This window comes from Oncorhynchus clarkii, unplaced genomic scaffold (assembly GCF_045791955.1).
Source record: "Oncorhynchus clarkii lewisi isolate Uvic-CL-2024 unplaced genomic scaffold, UVic_Ocla_1.0 unplaced_contig_4825_pilon_pilon, whole genome shotgun sequence".
NCBI lineage: Eukaryota > Metazoa > Chordata > Actinopteri > Salmoniformes > Salmonidae > Oncorhynchus > Oncorhynchus clarkii.
Window position 1 is genome coordinate 1,625 of NW_027260937.1, and position 27,268 is coordinate 28,892.

The 27,268-nt window shown below is 49.3% G+C and overlaps 1 protein-coding gene across 1 annotated transcript; it reads left to right on the forward strand.

Annotated features, from left to right (window-relative positions):
• Window positions 1-3,026: 3,026 nt before the first annotated feature.
• Window positions 3,027-24,717, forward strand: LOC139402444 (LIM domain only protein 7-like; the record flags this gene model as incomplete). The annotated part of the gene is made up of 15 exons (XM_071146389.1): window positions 3,027-3,138; window positions 4,001-4,162; window positions 4,676-4,737; window positions 4,860-4,923; window positions 8,554-8,613; window positions 10,407-10,432; window positions 10,604-10,711; window positions 11,140-11,510; window positions 12,110-12,154; window positions 13,426-13,481; window positions 14,554-14,737; window positions 15,517-15,780; window positions 18,411-18,519; window positions 22,041-22,143; window positions 24,572-24,717. Coding segments are annotated over 15 exons (1,749 nt in total), but the record flags the coding sequence as incomplete, so codon positions are not given.
• Window positions 24,718-27,268: the final 2,551 nt, after the last annotated feature.

Sequence of the window (27,268 nt, forward strand, 5' to 3'; positions counted from 1 at the left end):
ATGGCGGTTATGATATCGTTTAGGACTTTGAGCGTGGCTGAGGTGCACCCGTGACTGGGGAAGGTACAGTGGGATTCTAAATGGTTGGTGATCTGTTTGTTACTTGGCTTTCGAAGACCTTCGAGAGGCAGGGTAGGATGGATATATCAGAATCAGTTTGGGTCTAGTGTCTCCCCCTTTGAAGAGGGGGATGACTGCGGGAGCTTTCCAATCTTTGGGGATCTCAGACGATATGAAAGAGGTTGAAAAGGCTAGTAATAGGGGTGGCAACAATTTCGGCAGATAATTTTAGAACGAAGGGGTCCAGATTGTCTAGCCCGGCTGATTTGTAGGGGTCCAGATTTTGCAGCTCTTTCAGAACATCCGCTTTATGGGTGATGGGGAAATGTGGAGGCTTGGGCTAGTTGCTGTGGGGGATGTAGAGCTGTTGACCAGAATAGGGGTAGCCAGGTGGAAAGCATGGCCAGCTGTAGAAAAATGCTTATTGAAATTCTCTATCGTAGTGTTATCGGCGGTGACTGTCTTTCCTAGCCTCAGTGCAGTGGGCAGCTGCATGGATTTTAGGTTCCCCTGAACTTTTTCAGAGTTTGTGCTACAGGATGCTAATTTCTGATAAAAGCTAGCCTTTGCTTTCCTAACTGCCTGTGTATATTGGTTCCTAACTTCCCTGAAAAGTTGTATATCACGGGGGCTATTCGATGCTAATGCAGTACGCCACAGGATGTTTTTCTGCTGGTCAAGGGCAGTCAGTTCTGGCGTGAACCAAGGGCTATATCTGTTCCTAGTTTTACATTTTTTTTTAATGGGGCATGCTTATTTAAGTTGGTAAGGAATGTATTTTTAAAGAATAACCAGGTATCCTCTACTGACGGGTTGAGGTCAATATCCTTACAGGAGACCCGGGCCAGGTCGATTAGAAAAACCTGCTCACAGAAGTGTTTCAGGGAGCGTTTGACAGTGATGAGTGGAGGTCGCTTGACTGCAGACCCATTACGGACGCAGGCAATGAGGCAGTGGTCACTGAGATCCCTGGTTGAAGACAGTAGAGATATTTAGTGAGCAGGTTAGTCAGGATATCTATGAGGGTGCCTGTGTTTACGGATTTGGGGTTGCACCTTAATTGATAATTTGTGTAAGATTAAGGGTATCTAGTTTAGATTGCAGGACGGCCGGGGGTGTTGAGCATGTCCCAGTTTAGGTCACCTAGCAGCACGAGCTCTGAAGAAAGATGGGGGGGAAATCAATTCACATAATGGTGTCCAGAGCACAGCTGGGGGCAGAAGGTGGTCTATATAGCAAGCAGCAACGGTGAGAGACTGTTTTCTGAAAAGGTGGATTTTTAAAAGTAGAAGCTTGAATTATTTGGGCACAGACCTGGATAGCATGACAGAACTCTAGGCTATATCTGCAGTAGATTGCAACTCCGCCCCCTTTGGCAGTTCTATCTTGTCGGAAAATGTTATTTTTTTTTTTTAGGGTTTTTGTCTCCCTAAGCCAGGATTGACATGGCTAGGACATCAGGGTTGGCAGAGTGCTGAAGCAGCGAATAAAACAAACTTAGGGAGGAGGCTTCTGATGTTAACATGCATGAAACCAAGACTTTTACGGTTACAGAAGTCAACAGATGAGAGCACCTGGGGAATGGGAGTGGAGCTAGGGGCTGTAGGGCCTGGGTTAACCTCTACATCACTAGAGGAGGAGTAGGGTAAGAGTATGGCTAAAGGCTATAAGAACTGGTCGTCTAGTGTGTTCGGAACAGAGAGTAAAAGGAGCAGGTTTCTGGGAGCTGAAGAATAGATTCAAGGCATAATGTACAGACAAGGATGTGAATACAGTGGAGGTAAACCTAGGCATTGTGTGATGATGAGTGAGGTTTTGTCTCTAGAGACACCATTTAAACCAGGTGGGAGATAGCTAGCCCTTTTGTTCTAAGGCATATTGAGCAGGGCTGGAGGCTCTACAGTGAAATAAGAAAACAATCACTAACCAAAACAGCAATGGGAAAAGGCATATTGACATTAGGGAGAGGCATGAGTAGCCGAGTGATCATAGGGTCCAGTGAGTAGCTAGGCGAGCTGTTGGCACGGCGATTCAGACAGCTAGCGGGCCGGGGTTAGCAGAAGGGCCTTAGGGGGATGTCGCGACGGAAGGGTCTGTTGTAGCCTCCTCGGACGGTTACATCGGCAGACCAGTTGGGATGGATTGGCAGGGCTCCGTGTAGTAAAAGGGGTCCAGGCCAATTGGCAAAATGGGTATTGTAGCCCAAGAAATTGACTGATGGACCTCTTCAGCTAGCCGAGAGATGGGCATAGCACGAGGCTAGGCTAACTGGTGTTTGCTTCCGGACAGAGACGTTAGCCTGGAGTAGCCATTCGGATAGCAGCTAGCTAGCTGGGAGATGGGCGTAGCACATGGCTAGGCTAACTGGTGTTTGCTTCCGGACAGAGACGTTAGCCTGGAGTACCCATTTAGGATAGCAGCTAGCTAGCTGCGATAATCCAGGTGAAAAAGTTCAGAGCTTGCGGTAGGAATCCGGAGATGTGGTAGAGAGGAAGCGGTCCCCGATATGCTCTGGGTTGAATCGCGCTGTGCAGATTGGCAGTAGTTGACCGGGCTGAGGTTAGGTGATGACAGCTAGCAGTGGCTAACTGACTACTAGCTACTAACTAGTTAGCTGGCTAGCGTCTGTTGGTTCTATAGAAAATAGTAGATCCATACCACATTGGGTGAGGTGGGTTTCAGGAGAGTATGTTAAAATTTAGGTAAAAAATATATTAAATTATTTATGAAGGAAACAAAGATATCTACACGTGACAAGACAAAGACGTCTGACTGCTACGCCATCTTGGAGTACTACAACGATGTGTATAAACCATAGCACTGGGGTGCTTTATTGAAGCCATTGAGTAGCCATCTTGGAACTCCTCAATTGTAGGACTTTGAACCTGCCCTCGTGGGGGGGGGGGGATCTGGTTTCGTGGCACATCGAATCTCCAGGTGTCACCTTCACCTCGTCTCCTCCTCAGGTACGTCACAGTGACAGAGTGAGTCTTACCTTGAAGATGAACAGTCGACCACACTTTGGTTTCAACACTCACTGGGACTCGACAGGAGCAAGAGTCGGAGGCATCCAACCAGGTGAGAGTTGACTTCACCTCTCCCCTCCTTCAGGAATGGATGGGGACACCTATGTCCTGTGTACCGTGTTGTTGTTAGCATTGGTTGTAATCCAATAAGAGTTTACCAAAGTAGGTCAACAGAAATGTAGCAACAGCAGTAAGAAATGGATGAATAGAAGTTTGAACAAACAGATTAATATTTATCTTTTTTTGGGGGGGGGGGTATGTTTTAGTCTAAAGGTGTCTTGGTGCTAGAAACGGTTGAATTGACCGTGGCTGGGTCGTTAGTAATGACACACTGGTTGTTCCACCGATGTCCATTACCTACAGTACAGGGAGATATTCATGAATGTTTAAACAGACCTGTGAGAGGTGTGACTTACCCTGCAACAGAGACCTAGTCAGAACCACTCTGGATATCTGTACTCAGGAGATCGACAACCTTATCCTGTTCCTCTGGGTCGGTCAGGTGTGACTGCAAATACCATCTACTACTGTCCTGTAGCTACTCTCTCTCCTGCTGTCCTGTAGCTACTCTCTCTCTCCTGCTGTCCTGTAGCTACTCTCTCTCTCTCCTGCTGTCCTGTAGCTACTCTCTCTCTCTCCTGCTGTCCTGTAGCTACTCTCTCTCTCTCCTGCTGTCCTGTAGCTACTCTCTCTCTCTCCTGCTGTCCTGTAGCTCCTCTCTCTCTCTCCTGCTGTCCTGTAGCTCCTCTCTCTCTCTCCTGCTGTCCTGTAGCTCCTCTCTCTCTCTCCTGCTGTCCTGTAGCTCCTCTCTCTCTCTCCTGCTGTCCTGTAGCTCCTCTCTCGGTCTCTGTCTCGTAGCTCCTGCTGGCCTGTAGCTTGCCTCAACATAGTGAAAGCCTCTCCTCTCCCTCCAGGTAGTCCTGCAGAGTTGTGCCAGCTCCGTGCAGGTGATGAGATAGTGTCTGTTGGTGGGCACAGGGTGGCAGAGATGAGCCACAGCCAGTGGAAGGGCATGATGACCTCTGCCCTGCAGAAAGGCAGTCTCACCATGGATGTACAGCGCTATGGTAACAACGGTGTGCGAAAGAGACTCCCCCTGACCTGCTGGGAGCTTTGTTTGTCCCTCACCACTTCCCCCCCTGACCTGCTGGGAGCTTTGTTTGTCCCTCACCACTTCCCCCCCTGACCTGCTGGGAGCTTTGTTTGTCCCTCACCACCTCTTCCCCCCCTGACCTGCTGGGAGCTTTGTTTGTCCCTCACCACTTCTCCCCCCCCTGACCTGCTGGGAGCTTTGTTTGTCCCTTACCACTTCCCCCCCCCCTGACCTGCTGGGAACTCTGTCTGTCCCTCACCACTTGCCGTCCTGTAGTGTTTACTGATTTTGTGAATCAATGTTTGTAAACCCTGTGGGACCGGGCCTGTGTTGTGACGGACTGGGTCAGAGGCCCCTGTGGGATCGGGCCTGTGTTGTGACGGACTGGGTCAGAGGCCCTGTGGGACCGGGCCTGTGTTGTGACGGACTGGGTCAGAGGCCCTGTGGGACCGGGCCTCGATCATCCATCTGACCAGTGGTGCTCTGACACTTACAGGTCTAACTGACACCAGCAGAGATGCAACGATGATGAAACTGGCCCAGATCAACGGACAAGAGGTCAATGTGTGACACTACTTTTTCATACGATCAGTGTTGACATCTCTAACGCATTTACTGACATGATTTGAGTGATGAAGGAAACGGGTTAGTAAATCTCTTTGTGTCTTTTCCCTTCTTAGGTGCCGACCTCTAAGAGCAGTAAGGGAGGTTTTCAGGACGATCCCCTGACTATCAGAAGTAAAGGTAATGAATGAATTGACTGGGACTTGACAGTGCCTTCAGGAAGTATTCACACCCCTTGACTTTGTCCACATTTTGTTAGTCTGAATTTAAAATGTATAAAATAGAGGTTTTATGTCACTGGCCTACACAATACCCCATAATGTCGGTATAATTATGTTTTGACATTTTTTGTTGTTGAAATTCATAAAATAAATGAATTGCTGAAGTGACTTTGGTCAGTAACTATTCAGTCCTTTTGTTATGGCCTAAATTAAGTTCAGGAGCAAAAATATTCTCGCACTATGTGCGATTTATAGTGTTTTTTTAACATTAAAAAAATAAATAATCACCACCTCTCTGTACCCCGCTCATACAATTCTGTAAGGTCCCTCGGTTAAACAGTACATTTCAGACACAGATTCAACCACAAAGACCAGGGAGGGTTTCCAATGCCTCGCAAAAAAGGGCACCTATTGGTAGATGGGTAAAAATAAAATAAAATCAGACATTGAATATCCCTTTGAGGTAAAGTTATTCATTACACGTTGGATGGTGTGTCACTACAAAGACACAGGCGTCCTTCCTAACTCAGTTGCCGGAGAGGAAGGAAACTGCTCAGGGATTTAACCATGAGGCCAACGGTGACTTTAAAACAGTTACAGAGTTTAATGGCTGTGATCGGAGAGAACTGAGAATGGATCAACATTGTATTGACTCCACAATACTAACCGACAGTAAATGAGGATGGATCAACATGGTTGTTACTCCACAATACTAACCTACAGTAAATGAGGATGGATCAACATGGTTGTTACTCCACAATACTAACCGACAGTAAATGAGGATGGATCAACATGGTTGTTACTCCACAATACTAACCGACAGTAAATGAGGATGGATCAACATGGTTGTTACTCCACAATACTAACCTACAGTAAATGAGGATGGATCAACATGGTTGTTACTCCACAATACTAACCGACAGTAAATGAGGATGGATCAACATGGTTGTTACTCCACAATACTAACCGACAGTAAATGAGGATGGATCAACATGGTTGTTACTCCACAATACTAACCGACAGTAAATGAGGATGGATCAACATGGTTGTTACTCCACAATACTAACCGACAGTAAATGAGGATGGATCAACATGGTTGTTACTCCACAATACTAACCGACAGTAAATGAGGATGGATCAACATGGTTGTTACTCCACAATACTAACCGACAGTAAATGAGGATGGATCAACATGGTTGTTACTCCACAATACTAACCGACAGTAAATGAGGATGGATCAACATGGTTGTTACTCCACAATACTAACTGACAGTAAATGAGGATGGATCAACATGGTTGTTACTCCACAATACTAACCGACAGTAAATGAGGATGGATCAACATGGTTGTTACTCCACAATACTAACCGACAGTAAATGAGGATGGATCAACATGGTTGTTACTCCACAATACTAACCGACAGTAAATGAGGATGGATCAACATGGTTGTTACTCCACAATACTAACCGACAGTAAATGAGGATGGATCAACATGGTTGTTACTCCACAATACTAACCGACAGTAAATGAGGATGGATCAACATGGTTGTTACTCCACAATACTAACCGACAGTAAATGAGGATGGATCAACATGGTTGTTACTCCACAATACTAACCGACAGTAAATGAGGATGGATCAACATGGTTGTTACTCCACAATACTAACCGACAGTAAATGAGGATGGATCAACATGGTTGTTACTCCACAATACTAACCGACAGTAAATGAGGATGGATCAACATGGTTGTTACTCCACAATACTAACCGACAGTAAATGAGGATGGATCAACATGGTTGTTACTCCACAATACTAACCGACAGTAAATGAGGATGGATCAACATGGTTGTTACTCCACAATACTAACCGACAGTAAATGAGGATGGATCAACATGGTTGTTACTCCACAATACTAACCGACAGTAAATGAGGATGGATCAACATGGTTGTTACTCCACAATACTAACCGACAGTAAATGAGGATGGATCAACATGGTTGTTACTCCACAATACTAACCGACAGTAAATGAGGATGGATCAACATGGTTGTTACTCCACAATACTAACCGACAGTAAATGAGGATGGATCAACATGGTTGTTACTCCACAATACTAACCGACAGTAAATGAGGATGGATCAACATGGTTGTTACGCCACAATACTAACCGACAGTAAATGAGGATGGATCAACATGGTTGTTACGCCACAATACTAACCGACAGTAAATGAGGATGGATCAACATGGTTGTTACTCCACAATACTAACCGACAGTAAATGAGGATGGATCAACATGGTTGTTACTCCACAATACTAACCGACAGTAAATGAGGATGGATCAACATGGTTGTTACTCCACAATACTAACCGACAGTAAATGAGGATGGATCAACATGGTTGTTACTCCACAATACTAACCGACAGTAAATGAGGATGGATCAACATGGTTGTTACTCCACAATACTAACCGACAGTAAATGAAGATGGATCAACATGGTTGTTACTCCACAATACTAACCTACAGTAAATGAGGATGGATCAACATGGTTGTTACTCCACAATACTAACCTACAGTAAATGAGGATGGATCAACATGGTTGTTACTCCACAATACTGACCTACAGTAAATGAGGATGGATCAACATGGTTGTTACTCCACAATACTGACCTACAGTAAATGAGGATGGATCAACATGGTTGTTACTCCACAATACTAACCGACAGTAAATGATGGAGTGAAGAGAAGGAAGTCTGTATAGAATAAAAAATAATCTAAAACATGCAACAATGTGACGACAAATAATGAATTTGTTGTCCTGAATACAAAGTTACGTTTGGGACACATCAGACTTCCGCTCTCCATATGTTCAAGCATAGAGTGGGCTGCATCATGTTATGGGTATGCTTGTCATCAGCAAGGGCTTTTTTTATTTTCATAAAAAGAAACAGAATGGCGCTAAGCACAGGCAAAAACCGAGAGGGAAAGCTGATCGTCTGCTTCCACCAGACACTGGGAGAGAAACAATTTTCCAAATGACAATAACCTAAGGCCAAATGTAGACTGGAGTTGCTTACCAAGACGGAATGTTCCGGACTAGCTTAAAGTTTTGACTTAAATCAGCTGGAAAATATATGGCAAGACTTAAATGATTGTCTATCAATGATCAACAACCAGCTTGAATTTAAATAATGTACATATATTGTGAAATCCAGGTGTGTAAATCTCTTACTCACAGATGTAATCGCTAACAAAGGTGACTCTAACATGAACTGACTCAGGGGTGTGAATACTTACGGAAATGAGATTTCTGCATTACAGTTACAAACATTTCTAAAAACACTGTCATTATGGGGTTTGTGTGTGTGTGAGATCTATTTTGTCCATTTTGAATTCAGGCTGTAACAAAATGTGGAATATGTCCAGGAGTATGAATAACTTTGAAGACGATGTATCTTTTGAAATGACTGAAGATTTAGTTTTTTTGCTGTTTCCTGGTAGTTCCCGGATGTTACTCTACGGAAACTCAGTTACTCTCTCACTTCCTCTTCTCTTTCACACTTCCTGTTTCCCCCCCCCCCCCTATGTGTAGAACATGATCTGATTGTTTTGAAAACCCAGAAAAGGAGAGCAGAGTTCTTTAATCAGGAAGGTAACAGTCAATGTTAATGTCTGTCGCCAGGCTTCGTTGTTGTTGTTGTTGTTGTTGTTGTTGGTTTATATTCAATTAGTCATTAAGCCGTTTATGCATTTGCTTTGTAGATTAAATCAACTCTGACGATTGCTTGTTTGTCCTCGAATCTGCTGCTCATATATATATTTAACACAAATATAAACCCCAATGATTTTCGTGATGTTAGTTCATTAATTGGGCCCTAATCGATGGATTTCACATGACTGGGAATACAGAGATGGTTTTGTTGGTCACGTATACCTCATCTATAGCTGGAGACGGGACCGTTCCTGGTTACCCAGTCCGCTCCTGGTTACCCAGTCCGCTCCTGGTTACCCAGTCCGCTCCTGGTTACCCAGTCCGCTCCTGGTTACCCAGTCTGTTACTGTCGAGGGACCTCTCCTGGTAGTGTCATAATGCAGTTTTTTCCTCTCAGCCTCACCAGGAGTCAGCTCTATGGTCTACCTGTGTGGTGAGTGTGTGTGTGTGTGTTCAGCCTCACCAGGAGTCAGCTCTATGGTCTACCTGTGTGTGTGTGTTCAGCCTCACCAGGAGTCAGCTCTATGGTCTACCTGTGTGTGTGTGTTCAGCCTCACCAGGAGTCAGCTCTATGGTCTACCTGTGTGTGTGTGTTCAGCCTCACCAGGAGTCAGCTCTATGGTCTACCTGTGTGTGTGTGTTCAGCCTCACCAGGAGTCAGCTCTATGGTCTACCTGTGTGTGTGTGTTCAGCCTCACCAGGAGTCAGCTCTATGGTCTACCTGTGTGTGTGTGGTCAGCCTCACCAGGAGTCAGCTCTATGGTCTACCTGTGTGTGTGTGTTCAGCCTCACCAGGAGTCAGCTCTATGGTCTACCTGTGTGTGTGTGTGTTCAGCCTCACCAGGAGTCAGCTCTATGGTCTACCTGTGTGTGTGTGTGTTCAGCCTCACCAGGAGTCAGCTCTATGGTCTACCTGTGTGTGTGTGGTCAGCCTCACCAGGAGTCAGCTCTATGGTCTACCTGTGTGTGTGTGTTCAGCCTCACCAGGAGTCAGCTCTATGGTCTACCTGTGTGTGTGTGTGTTCAGCCTCACCAGGAGTCAGCTCTATGGTCTACCTGTGTGTGTGTGTGTTCAGCCTCACCAGGAGTCAGCTCTATGGTCTACCTGTGTGTGTGTGTGTTCAGCCTCACCAGGAGTCAGCTCTATGGTCTACCTGTGTGGTGAGTGTGTGTGTGTTCAGCCTCACCAGGAGTCAGCTCTATGGTCTACCTGTGTGTGTGTGTGTGTGTGTGTGCAGTGCTCTGAAGTTGACGCAACAACACTCCAGTATCTGGACCATCTCTTCCAAGCAGCTCTGTGATTCGTTGATTACTACCTAGTCAGTGTGTGTAAATGTCAGCTGATTGGAGCTGTGGTTTGAGATCATCCAGAAGGGTGATCTTTGGTTTGCAGTGCTCCCTGATTCCTTCAGAAGGCTCTATTGGGTGCTTGGTTTGCAGTGCTCTCTGATTCCTTCAGAAGGCTCTATTGGGTGCTTGGTTTGCAGTGCTCTCTGATTCCTTCAGAAGGCTCTATTGGGTGCTTGGTTTGCAGTGCTCCCTGATTCATTCAGAAGGCTCTATTGGGTGCTTGGTTTGCAGTGCTCTGATTAAATCACAAATAGAATGATGATAAATGTTGTGATATTAAAAGTGAGCCCGATTTGAGGAAACATTTATTCTCACATTGGCTGACTGTTAAAACACACCCTCTCCCCCCTCCCCCCCCCCCCCCCCCCCCCTCTCTCTGTTAGGAGGATCGGCGTCGGCGATATCTGATGTAAGTCATAGGAACAAGATAGGGGAACACTGGCTCTTAAGGGTGTGTGTGTGTTGTGACTGAGTAGTGGGGGGGGGGGTTATTGTGACTGAGTAATGGGGGGGGGGGGGGTTATTGTGACTGAGTAATGGGGGGGTGTTGTGAAGGGTAATATTCTGGGATGTCCTCCAGCTCCAGGTGCCGTCCCTCAGCACCTCCCCCTCCAGTTGGTCCTGGGACCCCGAGGAAGAGAGGAGGCGGCAGGAGAAGTGGCAGGAGGAGCAGGAGCGCCTCCTACAGGTCAGGAAGACATACATCTCTCTTAGTCTGGAACCACACTGAGCAAATGCCACTTAGCCTGGAACCACACTGAGCAAATACCACTTAGCCTGGAACCACACTGAGCAAATACCACTTAGCCTGGAACCACACTGAGCAAATACCACTTAGCCTGGAACCACACTGAGTAAATACCACTTAGCCTGGAACCACACTGAGTAAATACCACTTAGCCTGGAACCACACTGAGTAAATACCACTTAGCCTGGAACCACACTGACTAAATACCACTTAGCCTGGAACCACACTGAGTAAATGGTGACTTCAGTGTGGAACTGCTATCATTGGAACTGTTTGTGTCTTATGATAAAAGCACCAATTCTGGGCTAAACTTACCCGTAGTCTCAGAGGAAGCTGATTGGACAGTTGTCTTGTGTGATGTTGTACAGGAGAAGTACCGTCAGGACCAGGAGAGGCTGGATGCCGAGTGGCAACAGGCCCAGGAGGAGGCAGGGGCGGAGAGATACAGGCAGGCTGAGGTGACCCCTGATCCTCTACCGTCCAGATGCATCGTGGGATATGTAGTCCCTTGTGTCAAATCATCCACACCGAACATGGAGAGCTCAGGAGAGATGACCAATGGGATCGCTGGCCTTGCCAGTCCTCAGCCAGTCTTGAGCCAGCCCATGGCCCCTGTTGCCCATGTGGCATCCAATCAAAAGGAAGTTGTTTTTGACGGGGGAAGAAGGGAGGAGCCTCGTCCTCAAGAAGGGAGGAACCTGGAAGAGGAGACTGATGAAGTGGCAGGAGTAGATAATTGGTGAGGAAGACCACACCTTGGTTACTATTTAGTTCTGGTGATATGTTTAAAGGCGTCCCTCTGCCCAGTGGGTTGTGGGTCAATTGTGACTGACTTATCTACAAATAATGACTAGTTTATGATCCAAAGGTGATTTGTGGACCAGTCAGTCACAACCTTGCTGGTTTCTGTCAAACAAGCTGGCTGCTGTCTGCAAATTGACTCTTCTGTCCTCTCGCCCTCTCTCCTCTTGCCTTCTCGCCCTGTCCTCTTGCCTTCTCGCCCTGCCCTCTGTCCTCTCGCCCTGCCCTCTGTCCTCTCGCCCTGCCCTCTGTCCTCTCGCCCTCTGCCCTCTGTCCTCTCGCCCTCTGCCCTCTGTCCTCTCGCCCTCTGCCCTCTGTCCTCTCGCCCTCTGCCCTCTGTCCTCTCGCCCTCTGCCCTCTGTCCTCTCGCCCTCTGCCCTCTGTCCTCTTGCCCTGCCCTCTGTCCTCTTGCCCTGCCCTCTGTCCTCTTGCCCTGCCCTCTGTCCTCTCGCCCTGCCCTCTGTCCTCTCGCCCTGCCCTCTGTCCTCTCGCCCTGCCCTCTGTCCTCTCGCCCTCCTCTGCTGCCTCTGCCTCCAGGTCTGGGGACTCCTATGGTTTCACCCAGCTGTCTATAGCTGACAGGTCAGTCAGTACGAGACTCCTATGGTTTCACCAAGCTAGGGGGCTTGGGAGTGCACCTTTGTGATGACAAACTGTCAATGAATCGTGTGATATTTGTATGACTAGTTGTGCTCAGTGTTTGTATGTGTGAGTACTGCAGGGTGTTGTCGTGTGTGTGTGTACTGCAGGGTGTTGTCTTGTGTAACCTGACAGACTTGTGTGTGAGTACTGCAGGGTGTCGTGTGTGTGTGTGTGTGTGTGAGTACTGCAGGGTGTCGTGTGTGTGTGTGTGTGTGTGTGTGAGTACTGCAGGGTGTCGTGTGTGTGAGTACTGCAGGGTGTCGTGTGTGTGTGTGTGTACTGCAGGGTGTCGTGTGTGTGTACTGCAGGGTGTCGTGTGTGTGTGTGTACTGCAGGGTGTCGTGTGTGTGTGAGTACTGCAGGGTGTCGTGTGTGTGTGTGAGTACTGCAGGGTGTTGTGTGTGTGTGTGTGAGTACTGCAGGGTGTTGTGTGTGTGAGTACTGCAGGGTGTTGTGTGTGTGAGTACTGCAGGGTGTTGTGTGTGTGTGAGTACTGCAGGGTGTTGTGTGTGTGTGTGAGTACTGCAGGGTGTTGTGTGTGTGTGTGTGTGTGTGTGTGTGTGTGAGTACTGCAGGGTGTTGTGTGTGTGTGTGTGAGTACTGCAGGGTGTTGTGTGTGTGAGTACTGCAGGGTGTTGTGTGTGTGTGTACTGCAGGGTGTGTGTGTGTGTGTGTGTGAGTACTGCAGGGTGTGTGTGTGTGAGTACTGCAGGGTGTGTGTGTGTGTGAGTACTGCAGGGTGTGTGTGTGTGTGAGTACTGCAGGGTGTGTGTGTGTGTGAGTACTGCAGGGTGTGTGTGTGTGAGTACTGCAGGGTGTGTGTGTGTGAGTACTGCAGGGTGTGTGTGTGTGAGTACTGCAGGGTGTGTGTGTGTGAGTACTGCAGGGTGTGTGTGTGTGAGTACTGCAGGGTGTGTGTGTGTGAGTACTGCAGGGTGTGTGTGTGTGAGTACTGCAGGGTGTGTGTGTGTGAGTACTGCAGGGTGTGTGTGTGTGAGTACTGCAGGGTGTGTGTGTGTGAGTACTGCAGGGTGTGTGTGTGTGAGTACTGCAGGGTGTGTGTGTGTGAGTACTGCAGGGTGTGTGTGTGTGAGTACTGCAGGGTGTGTGTGTGTGAGTACTGCAGGGTGTGTGTGTGTGAGTACTGCAGGGTGTGTGTGTGTGAGTACTGCAGGGTGTTGTATAACCTGACTTGTATGTTTGTTGATCAGGATGAAATCCAAGTCCTCCCCATCGTTGGAGGGTTTCCACAGACAGGAGGTGAAAGGTCAGACTCTGCTGTTGACTGTCCCTCTGTTTAATGAGTGGGTTCCCCATTCCAAACCCAGCCTTGATGTTGATGCACTTTACACCATGTTGGTAAAATCTAACCAGGCCTCATTTAGCCGAGGCCCAGGGAGACGGGGTGGGGTGGGTAATGACTCTAACCAGGCCTCATTTAGCTGAGGCCCAGGGAGACGGGGTGGGTAATGACTCTAACCAGGCCTCATTTAGCTGAGGCCCAGGGAGACGGGTTGGATAATGACTCTAACCAGGCCTCATTTAGCTGAGGCCCAGGGAGACGGGGTGGGTAATGACTCTAACCAGGCCTCATTTAGCCGAGGCCCAGGGAGACGGGGGTGGGTAATGACTCTAACCAGGCCTCATTTAGCCGAGGCCCAGGGAGACGGGGGTGGGTAATGACTCTAACCAGGCCTCATTTAGCCGAGGCCCAGGGAGACGGGGGTGGGTAATGACTCTAACCAGGCCTCATTTAGCCGAGGCCCAGGGAGACGGGGGTGGGTAATGACTCTAACCAGTCCTCATTTAGCTGAGGCCCAGGGAGACAGGGGTGGGGTGGGTAATGACTCTAACCAGGCCTCATTTAGCTGAGGCCCAGGGAGACGGGGGTGGGGTGGGGTAATGACTCTAACCGGTCCTCTCATTTAGCCGAGGCCCAGGGATACAGGGGTGGGTAATGACTCTAACCTGTCCTCTCGTTTAGCCGAGGCCCAGGGATACTGGGGTGGGTAATTACTCTAACCGGTCCTCTCATTTAGCTGAGGCCCAGGGAGACGGGGGTGGGGTGGGTAATGACTCTAACCAGTCCTCTCATTTAGCTGAGGCCCAGGGATACTGGGGTGGGTAATGACTAACCAGTCCTCATTTAGCCGAGGCCCAGGGTAATTACTCCTCACCTTTCTGTATTGTGATAGAGGGGATGTTTTCACCTATTGGTCGTTGGAATAATATTGTTCACTCATTGGACAATGCTCAAATGACTGTCCTTTTTATTGGTCTTTCTGTACGAACTATGATTGGTTACACTGTCGTAACTCTGCTCTCTGGTTGGTTATTAGGCGCTACCAGGGAGGTCGCTAGGAGGAAGCCTCCTCAGAGCATGTCGTTAGTAGAGGCTGAGAGGCAACAGATCCTGGACGAGATGAGGAAGAGGACCGCTCTGCTGACCGACAACAGCTGGATACGACAACGCTCCACCTCTGACAACAGACAACCAACTAACCGGCGAGGGCCTATGAGGAGGTAGGAGGGGGGGTTGTCAACCCAGTAACCGGAGGTAGGTAGGAGGGGGGGTTGTCAACCCAGTAACCGGAGGTAGGTAGGAGGGGGGGTTGTCAACCCAGTAACCGGAGGTAGGTAGGAGGGGGGGTTGTCAACCCAGTAACCGGAGGTAGGTAGGAGGGGGGGTTGTCAACCCAGTAACCGGAGGTAGGTAGGAGGGGGGGTTGTCAACCCAGTAACCGGAGGTAGGTAGGAGGGGGGGGTTGTCAACCCAGTAACCGGAGGTAGGTAGGAGGGGGGGGTTGTCAACCCAGTAACCGGAGGTAGGTAGGAGGGGGGGTTGTCAACCCAGTAACCGGAGGTAGGTAGGAGGGGGGGGTTGTCAACCCAGTAACCGGAGGTAGGTAGGAGGGGGGGGGTTGTCAACCCAGTAACCGGAGGTAGGTAGGAGGGGGGGGGTTGTCTACCCATTAACCAGCGAGGGCCTGGGAGGAGGTAGGAGGGGGGGTTGTCAACCCAGTAACCGGCGAGGGCCTATGAGGAGGGGGGTTGTCAACCCAGTAACCGGCGAGGGCCTATGAGGAGGGGGGTTGTCTACCCATTAACCAGCGAGGGCCTATGAGGAGGGGGTTGTCTACCCATTAACCAGCGAGGGCCTATGAGGAGGGGGGGGGGGGGGGGGGTTTGTCAACCCAGTAACCGGCGAGGGCCTATGAGGAGGTAGGAGGGGGTGTGCCATTTGGACCGTACCTCTCTCTACGTGACCTGTTATTTGACCTCTCCATCTGTCCTCTCGGCAGGTACGACTCTCTGGACAACCTTCCCTCTTCCGCCACCCTGCTCTCTAACCCCCAACGCCCCCACTCCTCCCTGGGTTTCTCCGCCCCGTACCGCCCCCCCTCCTCCCGGCACAGCATGGGTGTGGCCCTGGGGGGTTACTCCAACGGGACCCAGAAGCACAGCCCTACCTGGCCCCGCCCCTTCAGCACATCTTCCCCCCCGCCCAACACCGGAGAGGAACCCGCCACCGGCGAATCACGACCCGTCTCACAGCAGCACCACCGGTAATGGACCAATCAGGACTTGTGTTGTATGTTTAAAATGTACAGTGCATTTTGAAAGCGTTCAGAGCCCTTGACTTTGTTACATTACAGCCTTGTTCAAAAATGGATTAAATCGTTTTTTCCTCCCCTCATCCATCTACACACAATACCCCATAATGACATCACAATACCCCCATAATGACATCACAATACCCCCATAATGACATCACAATACCCCGTAATGACATCACAATACCCCATAATGACATCACAATACCCCATAATGACATCACAATACCCCACAATGACATCACAATACCCCATAATGACAAACATTTTTTTTCACGTTTATTAAAGATGACACATTTACTTAAGTATTCAGACCCTTTTAATCAGTACTTTGTTGAAGGCGTCTGTGGCAGCGATTACAGCCTCGAGTATTCTTGGGTATGACGAGAGAGCTGTCCCGAAGCCACTGCTGTGTTGTCTTGGCTGTGTGAACTTTCACTCCAGTCAGAGGTCCTGAGCACTTCGCTCCGTTCATCTTTCCCTCGATCCAGACTAGTCTCAGTCCCTGCCGTTGAAAAACATCCCCACAGCATGATGCTGTCACCACCATACTTCACCGTAGGGATGGTGCCAGGTTTCCTCCAGATGTGACGCTTGGCATTCGACCAAAGAGTTCAATCTTGGTTTCATCAGACCAGAGAATCTTGTTTCTCATGGTCAGAGTCCTTTAGGTGCCTTTTGGCAAACTCGCTGAGGAGTGGCGTCTGTCTGGCCATTCTACCATAAAGGCCTGATTGGTGGAGTGCTGCAGAGATGGGAGAACCTTCCAGAAGGACAACCATTTCCACAGAGGAACTCTGGAGCTCTGTCAGAGTGACTATCAGGTTCTTGGTTACCTCCCTGACCAAGGCCCTTCTCCCCCGATTGCTCAGTTTGGCCGGGGGGCCAGCTCTAGGAAGAGTCTTGGTGGTTCCAAACTTCTTCCAATTAAGAATGATGGAGGCCACTGTGTTCTTGGGGACCTTCAATGCTGCAGAATTTGTGGGTACCCTTCTCCAGATCTGTGCCTCGACACAATCCTGTCTCGGAGCTCTACGGACAATTCCTTCGAGCTCATGGCTTGCTTTTTGCTCTGACCTTATAGACGGGTGTCTTTCCAAATCATGTCCAATCTATTTAATTTACCACAGGTGAACTTCCAATCAACTTGTAGACAGATCTTTAGGATGATCAATAGAAACAGGATGCACCTGAGATCAATTTCAAGTCTCATAGCAAATTGTCTGAATACTTATGTAAATAAGGTGTTTCTGTGTTTGTAAAGTGTCTAAAAACTTGTGTTCACTTTGTCACTATGGGGTCTTGTGATGTCACTATGGGGTCTTGTGATGTCACTATGGGGTCTTGTGATGTCACTATGGGGTCTTGTGATGTCACTATGGGGTCTTGTGATGTCACTATGGGGTCTTGTGATGTCACTATGGGGTCTTGTGATGTCACTATGGGGTCTTGTGATGTCACTATGGGGTCTTGTGTTTAGATTGAGGAAGAAATCATGTTGGCAGGCTGTAATGTAACAAAATGTGGATGAAGTCGAGGGGTGTGAACACTTTCCAAATTCACCATCTTTGAGTTTCAGTGCTGTAGTCTCCTCATACAGTCTGATCCCAGAGAGGAGAATGAGAGCATTAGTAACGAGGATGAATGCATGATAAACAGTCTCTGGAACAGAGAACAGGCTTCATACATATACAATAAGACATCATAATACATTAGACACGAGGGACTTTGTGAAAATAAAAACCCAATTTCAGTTTTATCTTCCTGGTGAACTTGTAGCTCATCGTCCAGCCGCATACCAAGGCATTTGTAGGAGGACACCTTTTCAATGGATGTTCCCCCAGACCTTGTGAATCAGTCTGGTCCCTCTGATCCCCCTCTCTCTCATCTTACCCCCAGATCTTGTGGATCAGTCTGGTCCCTCTGATCCCCCTCTCTCTCATCTTACCCCCAGACCTTGTGGATCAGTCTGGTCCCTCTGATCCCCCTCTCTCTCATCTTACCCCCAGACCTTGTGGATCAGTCTGGTCCCTCTGATACCCTTCTCATCTTAACCTCAGACCTTGTGGATCAGTCTGGTCCCTCTGATCCCCTTCTCTCTCATCTTACCCCCAGACCTTGTGGATCAGTCTGGTCCCTCTGATCCCCCTCTCTCTCATCTTACCCCCAGACCTTGTGGATCAGTCTGGTCCCTCTGATCCCCTTCTCTCTCATCTTACCTCCAGACCTTGTGGATCAGTCTGGTCCCTCTGATCCCCTTCTCTCTCATCTTACCCTCAGACCTTGTGGATCAGTCTGGTCCCTCTGATCCCCTTCTCTCTCATCTTACCCCCAGACCTTGTGGATCAGTCTGGTCCCTCTGATCCCCTTATCTCTCATCTTACCCCCAGACCTTGTGGATCAGTCTGGTCCCTCTGATCCCCTTCTCTCTCATCTTACCCTCAGACCTTGTGGATCAGTCTGGTCCCTCTGATCCCCTTCTCTCTCATCTTACCCCCAGACCTTGTGGATCAGTCTGGTCCCTCTGATCCCTCTCTCATCCTGTGTCTTCCTGTGTGTTCCCGTTCCCTCTCTCCCTCCAGAGTGCTGACTTCTCGTCAGGTGTGTTCAGTGTGTGTGTGTCCTATGGGCAGAGGGGCTGCCATGGTCATTGAGACCCTGAACCTCTGCTTCCACCTGGCCTGTTTTCAGGTGAGAGTCTGGTCTGCACCTCCATTCACCTGGTTGGAGGAGAGGTCCTCTACAAAACATGTCAGCACACTCAATCACCCTTCACAGCATGAGCTAATGGTCACTGTAGCTGACTGACTGGCTTCACCTGGGCACTGTAGCAGACTGACTGGCTTCACCTGAGCACTGTAGCTGACTGACTGACTGGCTTCACCTGGGCACTGTAGCTGACTGACTGACTGGCTTCACCTGGGCACTGTAGCTGACTGACTGGCTTCACCTGGGCACTGTAGCTTTCTGACTGACTGGCTTCACCTGGGCACTGTAGCTTTCTGACTGACTGGCTTCACCTGGGCACTGTAGCTGACTGACTGACTGGCTTCACCTGGGCACTGTAGCTGACTGGCTTCACCTGGGCACTGTAGCTGACTGGCTTCACCTGGGCACTGTAGCTGACTGGCTTCACCTGGGCACTGTAGCTGACTGGCTTCACCTGGGCACTGTAGCTGACTGGCTTCACCTGGGCACTGTAGCTGACTGGCTTCACCTGGGCACTGTAGCTGACGCTTCACCTGGGTACTGTAGCTGACTGGCTTCACCTGGGCACTGTAGCTGACTGGCTTCACCTGGGCACTGTAGCTGACTGGCTTCACCTGGGCACTGTAGCTGACTGGCTTCACCTGGGCACTGTAGCTGACTGGCTTCACCTGGGCACTGTAGCTGACTGGCTTCACCTGGGCACTGTAGCTGACTGGCTTCACCTGGGCACTGTAGCTGACTGGCTTCACCTGGGCACTGTAGCTGACTGGCTTCACCTGGGCACTGTAGCTGACTGGCTTCACCTGGGCACTGTAGCTGACTGGCTTCACCTGGGCACTGTAGCTGACTGGCTTCACCTGGGCACTGTAGCTGACTGGCTTCACCTGGGCACTGTAGCTGACTGGCTTCACCTGGGCACTGTAGCTGACTGGCTTCACCTGGGCACTGTAGCTGACTGGCTTCACCTGGGCACTGTAGCTGACTGGCTTCACCTGGGCACTGTAGCTGACTGGCTTCACCTGGGCACTGTAGCTGACTGGCTTCACCTGGGCACTGTAGCTGACTGGCTTCACCTGGGCACTGTAGCTGACTGGCTTCACCTGGGCACTGTAGCTGACTGGCTTCACCTGGGCACTGTAGCTGACTGACTGATTGTCTTCACCTGGGCTCTGTAGCAGACTGGCTTCACCTGGGCACTGTAGCTCACTGACCACACTGGCTTCACCTGGGCACTGTAGCAGACTGGCTGACTGACTGGCTTCACCTGGGCACTGTAGCTGACTGACTGGCTTCACCTGGGCACTGTAGCAGACTGGCTGACTGACTGGCTTCACCTGGGCACTGTAGCAGACTGGCTGACTGACTGGCTTCACCTGGGCTCTGTAGCTGACTGACTGACTGGCTTCACCTGGGCACTGTAGCAGACTGGCTGACTGTCTGGCTTCACCTGGGCTCTGTAGCAGACTGACTGACTGGCTTCACCTGGGCACTGTAGCAGACTGGCTGACTGTCTGGCTTCACCTGGGCTCTGTAGCAGACTGTCTGGCTTCACCTGGGCTCTGTAGCAGACTGACTGACTGTCTTCACCTGGGCTCTGTAGCTGACTGACTGTCTTCACCTGGGCTCTGTAGCTGACTGACCACACCGTCTTCACCTGGGCTCTGTAGCAGACTGACTGGCTGTCTGGCTTCACCTGGGCTCTGTAGCAGACTGACTGACTGTCTTCACCTGGGCTCTGTAGCTGACTGACTGTCTTCACCTGGGCTCTGTAGCTGACTGACCACACTGTCTTCACCTGGGCTCTGTAGCAGACTGACTGGCTGTCTGGCTTCACCTGGGCTCTGTAGCAGACTGACTGACTGTCTTCACCTGGGCTCTGTAGCTGACTGACTGGCTTCACCTGCTTATCTTCTTCCATGACAGAATACATGTCCTGCTTCTGCTCACTGTCTGTTCTAACTGGAGGGTTGATGTCTGACAGGAATCCATGAGGTGTCACCTTTCTTTGGGGGTTTCCTTGGTTTCTCCCTGCCTCACTCTCTTAACTCTCTGGTAATGCTAACTCTCTCTCTGTGGTGGTAGGGCTGGTAATGCTAACTTTCTCTCTACATGGTGCTAGGGCTGGGAATGCTAACTCTCTCTCTCCACGGTGCTAGGGCTGGGAATGCTAACTCTCTCTCTCCACGGTGGTAGGGCTGGTAATGCTAACTCTCTCTCTCTCTCTCCACGGTGGTAGGGCTGGGAATGCTAACTCTCTCTCTCTCTCTCCACGGTGGTAGGGCTGGGAATGCTAACTCTCTCTCTCCACGGTGGTAGGGCTGGGAATGCTAACTCTCTCTCTCTCTCCACGGTGGTAGGGCTGGGAATGCTAACTCTCTCTCTCTCCACGGTGGTAGGGCTGGTAATGCTATCTCTCTCTCTCTCTCTCTCTCTCCACGGTGGTAGGGCTGGGAATGCTAACTCTCTCTCTCTCTCCACAGTGGTAGGGCTGGGAATGCTAACTCTCTCTCTCTCTCCACGGTGGTAGGGCTGGGAATGCTAACTCTCTCTCTCTCTCCACGGTGGTAGGGCTGGGAATGCTAACTCTCTCTCTCTCTCTCTCTCCACGGTGGTAGGGCTGGGAATGCTAACTCTCTCTCTCTCTCTCTCTCCACGGTGGTAGGGCTGGGAATGCTAACTCTCTCTCTCTCTCTCCACGGTGGTAGGGCTGGGAATGCTAACTCTCTCTCTCTCTCTCCACGGTGGTAGGGCTGGGAATGCTAACTCTCTCTCTCTCTCTCCACGGTGGTAGGGCTGGGAATGCTAACTCTCTCTCTCTCTCTCCACGGTGGTAGGGCTGGGAATGCTAACTCTCTCTCTCTCTCTCCACGGTGGTAGGGCTGGGAATGCTAACTCTCTCTCTCTCTCTCCACGGTGGTAGGGCTGGGAATGCTAACTCTCTCTCTCTCTCTCCACGGTGGTAGGGCTGGGAATGCTAACTCTCTCTCTCTCTCTCCACGGTGGTAGGGCTGGGAATGCTAACTCTCTCTCTCTCTCTCCACGGTGGTAGGGCTGGGAATGCTAACTCTCTCTCTCTCTCTCCACGGTGGTAGGGCTGGGAATGCTAACTCTCTCTCTCTCTCTCCACGGTGGTAGGGCTGGGAATGCTAACTCTCTCTCTCTCTCTCCACGGTGGTAGGGCTGGGAATGCTATCTCTCTCTCTCTCTCTCTCTCTCCACGGTGGTAGGGCTGGGAATGCTATCTCTCTCTCTCTCTCTCTCTCTCTCCACGGTGGTAGGGCTGGGAATGCTATCTCTCTCTCTCTCTCTCTCTCTCTCCACGGTGGTAGGGCTGGGAATGCTAACTCTCTCTCTCTCTCTCTCTCTCCACGGTGGTAGGGCTGGGAATGCTAACTCTCTCTCTCTCTCTCTCCACGGTGGTAGGGCTGGGAATGCTAACTCTCTCTCTCTCTCTCTCCACGGTGGTAGGGCTGGGAATGCTAACTCTTTCTCCTCTCCCTCAGTGTGTGGACTGCAGGTGCCGACTTGGAGGGTCAGAGGTCAGAGCCCAGATCAGAATCAGCAACGGGAAGCCTTACTGTGACCCCTGCTACATCCGACTCAAGTGTAAGTCATTTATACAGAACATAAAGGAGTCCGATAAGAATCCCCCCCCCCATGTATCCAGGTCATTTATACAGAACACAAAGGAGTCCGATAAGAATCCCCCCCCCCCCCATGTATCCAGGTCATTTATACAGAACATAAAGGAGTCCGATAAGAATCCCCCCCCCCATGTATCCAGGTCATTTATACAGAACATAAAGGAGTCCGATAAGAATCCCCCCCCCCCCCCCCATGTATCCAGGTCATTTATACGGAACATAAAGGAGTCCGATAAGAATCCCCCCCCCCCCCCCCATGTATCCAGGTCATTTATACAGAACACAAAGGAGTCCGATAAGAATCCCCCCCCCCCCCCCCCCCCATATATCCAGGTAATTTATACAGAACATAAAGGAGTCCGATAAGAATCCCCCCCCCCCCCCCCCCCCATGTATCCAGGTCATTTATACGGAACATAAAGGAGTCCGATAAGAACCCCCCCCCCCATGTATTCAGGTCATTTATACAGAACATTAAGGAGTCCGATAAGAATCCCCCCCCCCCCCCCCCCCATGTATCCAGGTCATTTATACAGAACATAAAGGAGTCCGATAAGAATCCCCCCCCCCCCCCCATATATCCAGGTAATTTATACAGAACATAAAGGAGTCCGATAAGAATCCCCCCCCCCATGTATCCAGGTCATTTATACAGAACATAAAGGAGTCCGATAAGAATCCCCCCCCCCCCATATATCCAGGTAATTTATACAGAACATAAAGGAGTCCGATAAGAATCCCCCCCCCATGTATTCAGGTCATTTATACAGAACATAAAGGAGTCCGATAAGAATCCCCCCCCCCCCCCATGTATCCAGGTCATTTATACGGAACATAAAGGAGTCCGATAAGAATCACCCCCCCCCCCCCCATATATCCAGGTAATTTATACAGAACATAAAGGAGTCCGATAAGAATCCCCCCCCCCCCCCATGTATCCAGGTCATTTATACGGAACATAAAGGAGTCCGATAAGAATCACCCCCCCCCCCCCCCATGTATCCAGGTCATTTATACAGAACATAAAGGAGTCCGATGTCCGATAAGAATCCCCCCCCCCCCCCCCCCCATGTATCCAGGTCATTTATACAGAACATAAAGGAGTCCGATAAGAATCCCCCCCCCCCCCATGTATCCAGGTCATTTATACAGAACATAAAGGAGTCCGATAAGAATCCCCCCCCCCCCCCATGTATCCAGGTCATTTATACAGAACATAAAGGAGTCCGATAAGAATCCCCCCCCCCCCCCCCCCATGTATCCAGGTCATTTATACAGAACATAAAGGAGTCCGATAAGAATCCCCCCCCCCCATGTATCCAGGTCATTTATACGGAACATAAAGGAGTCCGATAAGAATCCCCCCCCCCCCCCATGTATCCAGGTCATTTATACAGAACATAAAGGAGTCCGATAAGAATCCCCCCCCATGTATCCAGGTCATTTATACGGAACATAAAGGAGTCCGATAAGAATCCCCCCCCATGTATCCAGGTCATTTATACGGAACATAAAGGAGTCCGATAAGAATCCCCCCCCCCCCCCATGTATCCAGGTCATTTATACGGAACATAAAGGAGTCCGATAAGAATCCCCCCCCCATGTATCCAGGTCATTTATACAGAACACAAAGGAGTCCGATAAGAATCATTTTACCCTGCTGGCCCGTTCTACTGGTCCACCCCCTCTGTGTATCCAAGTCATTTTACCCTGCTGGCCCGTTCTACTGGTCCACCCCCTCTGTGTATCCAAGTCATTTTACTCTGCTGCCCCGTTCTACTGGTCCACCCCCTCTGTGTATCCAAGTCATTTTACTCTGCTGCCCCGTTCTACTGGTCCACCTGCTCTGTGTATCCAAGTCATTTTACCCTGCTGGCCCGTTCTACTGGTCCCCCCCCCTCTGTGTATCCAAGTCATTTTACTCTGCTGCCCCGTTCTACTGGTCCACCCCCTCTGTGTATCCAAGTCATTTTACTCTGCTGCCTCGTTCTACTGGTCCACCTGCTCTGTGTATCCAAGTAATTTTACCCTGCTGGCCCGTTCTACTGGTCCACCTGCTCTGTGTATCCAAGTAATTTTACCCTGCTGGCCCGTTCTACTGGTCCACCTGCTCTGTGTATCCAAGTCATTTTACTCTACTGCCCCGTTCTACTGGTCCACCTGCTCTCACTGCACCTCATTTTACTCTGCTGGCCCGTTCTACTGGTCCACCGGCTCTCACTGCACCTTTTTAATGAGAACATACCTGACATGAATGTCTATTTAGAGAAGACGGGCCTGTCATTCTGGAAGTCCTTTCCTAGTACTCTGTAATTAGATGATGTGTCACTACTATATTAGATGTTTTATTAGATCAGACATAATCACATGTTCTCTTATCAACCTTTCAGCACGCCTTGCCACCTCCCTGTGACCAGAATGCATTGCAGCAGATTGAGGAAGAGACGACGACAACATCAACCTCAAACACGACGGTGGAGATCTTGACTATGACCTCGTGTTGACCACGTATTTAGAGCTGGTTGACCTTTCTTTTAGGGAACAATGTACCGATTTATACTATTGGTTGTGACTCAAATGGCTTCCTATTCCCTACATAGTGCACTACTACCCATAGGGCTCTGGTCAAAAGTAGTGCACTATGTAGGGAATAGGGGGCCGTTTGGGACATGTCTCAAAGATGCAGTTTTGGCGTTCTTCCTAGTTAATTAACTACTGTACATGTCCACATACCCTATGTCTCTGACTAAGAATCAGTTTTGGCGTTCTTCCTAGTTAATTAACTACTGTACATGTCCACATACCCTATGTCTCTGACGAAGATGCAGTTTTGGCGTTCTTCCTAGTTAATTAACTACTGTACATGTCCACATACCCTATGTCTCTGACTAAGAATCAGTTTTGGCGTTCTTCCTAGTTAATTAACTACTGTACATGTCTGACTAAGAATCAGTTTTGGCGTTCTTCCTAGTTAATTAACTACTGTACATGTCCACATACCCTATGTCTCTGACTAAGATGCAGTTTTGGCGTTCTTCCTAGTTAATTAACTACTGTACATGTCTGTAGCTTTTAATATGCAATCGATGGCTATCCACAACAATAGCTGGACACGTGTAGTTAAGAGCTATAGGGAGTTTTAAATCACAATTGGGATTTGTTTTTTTCTTGTTGATGACGTAAATTGATAAATGAGGCTCTATTAAATGAATCTAATAAATGTGAGTGTTGTATTTGACATACTTCTGTTTTTTCTTTGTCGACAATCTCAAAAAAAAAAAAAAAAGTTAGATTTATTTTGTTTGGTTGAACTATGTTAAGATTTATTTTTGTATTTTCATTTTTTGAGATGTCTAAAATATTAGTAGCTCAAACAAGTGTTAGAAAAAGGACTTCTCCACATGTTGATGGTCACGTGGCTGAAACTCTGCGGTTGGTGGACTCTGGAAGCAGGGAGGCTTGTTGTATGACTCGCTGAGGTATAAAGTGGCCTCGTTTTTAAAAGGAATTTACCTTCTAAACTGTTATGTTTGTAAATAAAAAGGACCAGGTGTTGAGCATTTAATCTGTGTATTCTAAATACGGACAGTGGTTAGAGTGTAGAGGCGGCAGGTAACCTAGTGGTTAGAGTGTAGAGGAGGCAGGTAGTCTAGTGGTTAGAGTGTAGAGGAGGCAGGTAGCCTAGTGGTTAGAGTGTAGAGGAGGCAGGTAGCCTAGTGGTTAGAGTGTAGAGGAGGCAGGGTAGCCTAGTGGTTAGAGTGTAGAGGAGGCAGGGTAGTCTAGTGGTTAGAGTGTAGAGGAGGCAGGTAGTCTAGTGGTTAGAGTGTAGAGGAGGCAGGTAGTCTAGTGGTTAGAGTGTAGAGGAGGCAGGTAGTCTAGTGGTTAGAGTGTAGAGGAGGCAGGTAACCTAGTGGTTAGAGTGTAGAGGAGGCAGGTAGGCCTAGTGGTTAGAGTGTAGAGGAGGCAGGTAGCCTAGTGGTTAGAGTGTAGAGGAGGCAGGTAGCCTAGTGGTTAGAGCTTTGAACTAGAAACCAAAAGGTTGCAAGATCGAATCCCTGAGCTGACAAGTGGCAACATCGGTCCTTCTGCCCCTGAACTAGGCAATTAACCCACTGTTCCCGCTAGACTGTCATTGAAAATAAGGATTTGTTCTTAACTGACTTGCTGAGTTAAATAAAGGTAAAATTGGACAGGGATGTCCCTTTAGGCTGTCATGGCTGTGTTTCACCACTAGATGGCAGTTTCTTATTAATTTTACTTTACCTTAGTTTAACTCGGCAAGTCAGTTAAGAACAAATTCTTATTTTCAATGACAGCCTACTGGGGAACAGTGGGTTAACCGCCTGTTCAGGGGCAGAAAGACAGGGTTAGACCCCATCTGGTCTATAGTAGTGGACCACTACCCCGTCTGGTCTATAGTAGTGGACCACTACCCTGTCTGGTCTGGTCTATAGTAGTGGACCACTACCCCGTCTGGTCTATAGTAGTGGACCACTACCCTGTCTGGTCTGGTCTATAGTAGTGGACCACTACCCCGTCTGGTCTATAGTAGTGGACCACTACCCCGTCTGGTCTATAGTAGTGGACCACTACCCCGTCTGGTCTATAGTAGTGGACCACTACCCCGTCTGGTCTATAGTAGTGGACCACTACCCCGTCTGGTCTATAGTAGTGGACCACTACCCCGTCTGGTCTATAGTAGTGGACCGCTACCCTGTCTGGTCTATAGTAGTGGACCGCTACCCTGTCTGGTCTATAGTAGTGGACCACTACCCTGTCTGGTCTGGTCTATAGTAGTGGACCACTACCCCGTCTGGTCTATAGTAGTGGACCACTACCCCGTCTGGTCTATAGTAGTGGACCACTACCCCGTCTGGTCTATAGTAGTGGACCACTACCCCGTCTGGTCTATAGTAGTGGACCACTACCCCGTCTGGTCTATAGTAGTGGACCACTACCCCGTCTGGTCTATAGTAGTGGACCACTACCCCGTCTGGTCTATAGTAGTGGACCACTACCCTGTCTGGTCTGGTCTATAGTAGTGGACCACTACCCCGTCTGGTCTATAGTAGTGGACCACTACCCTG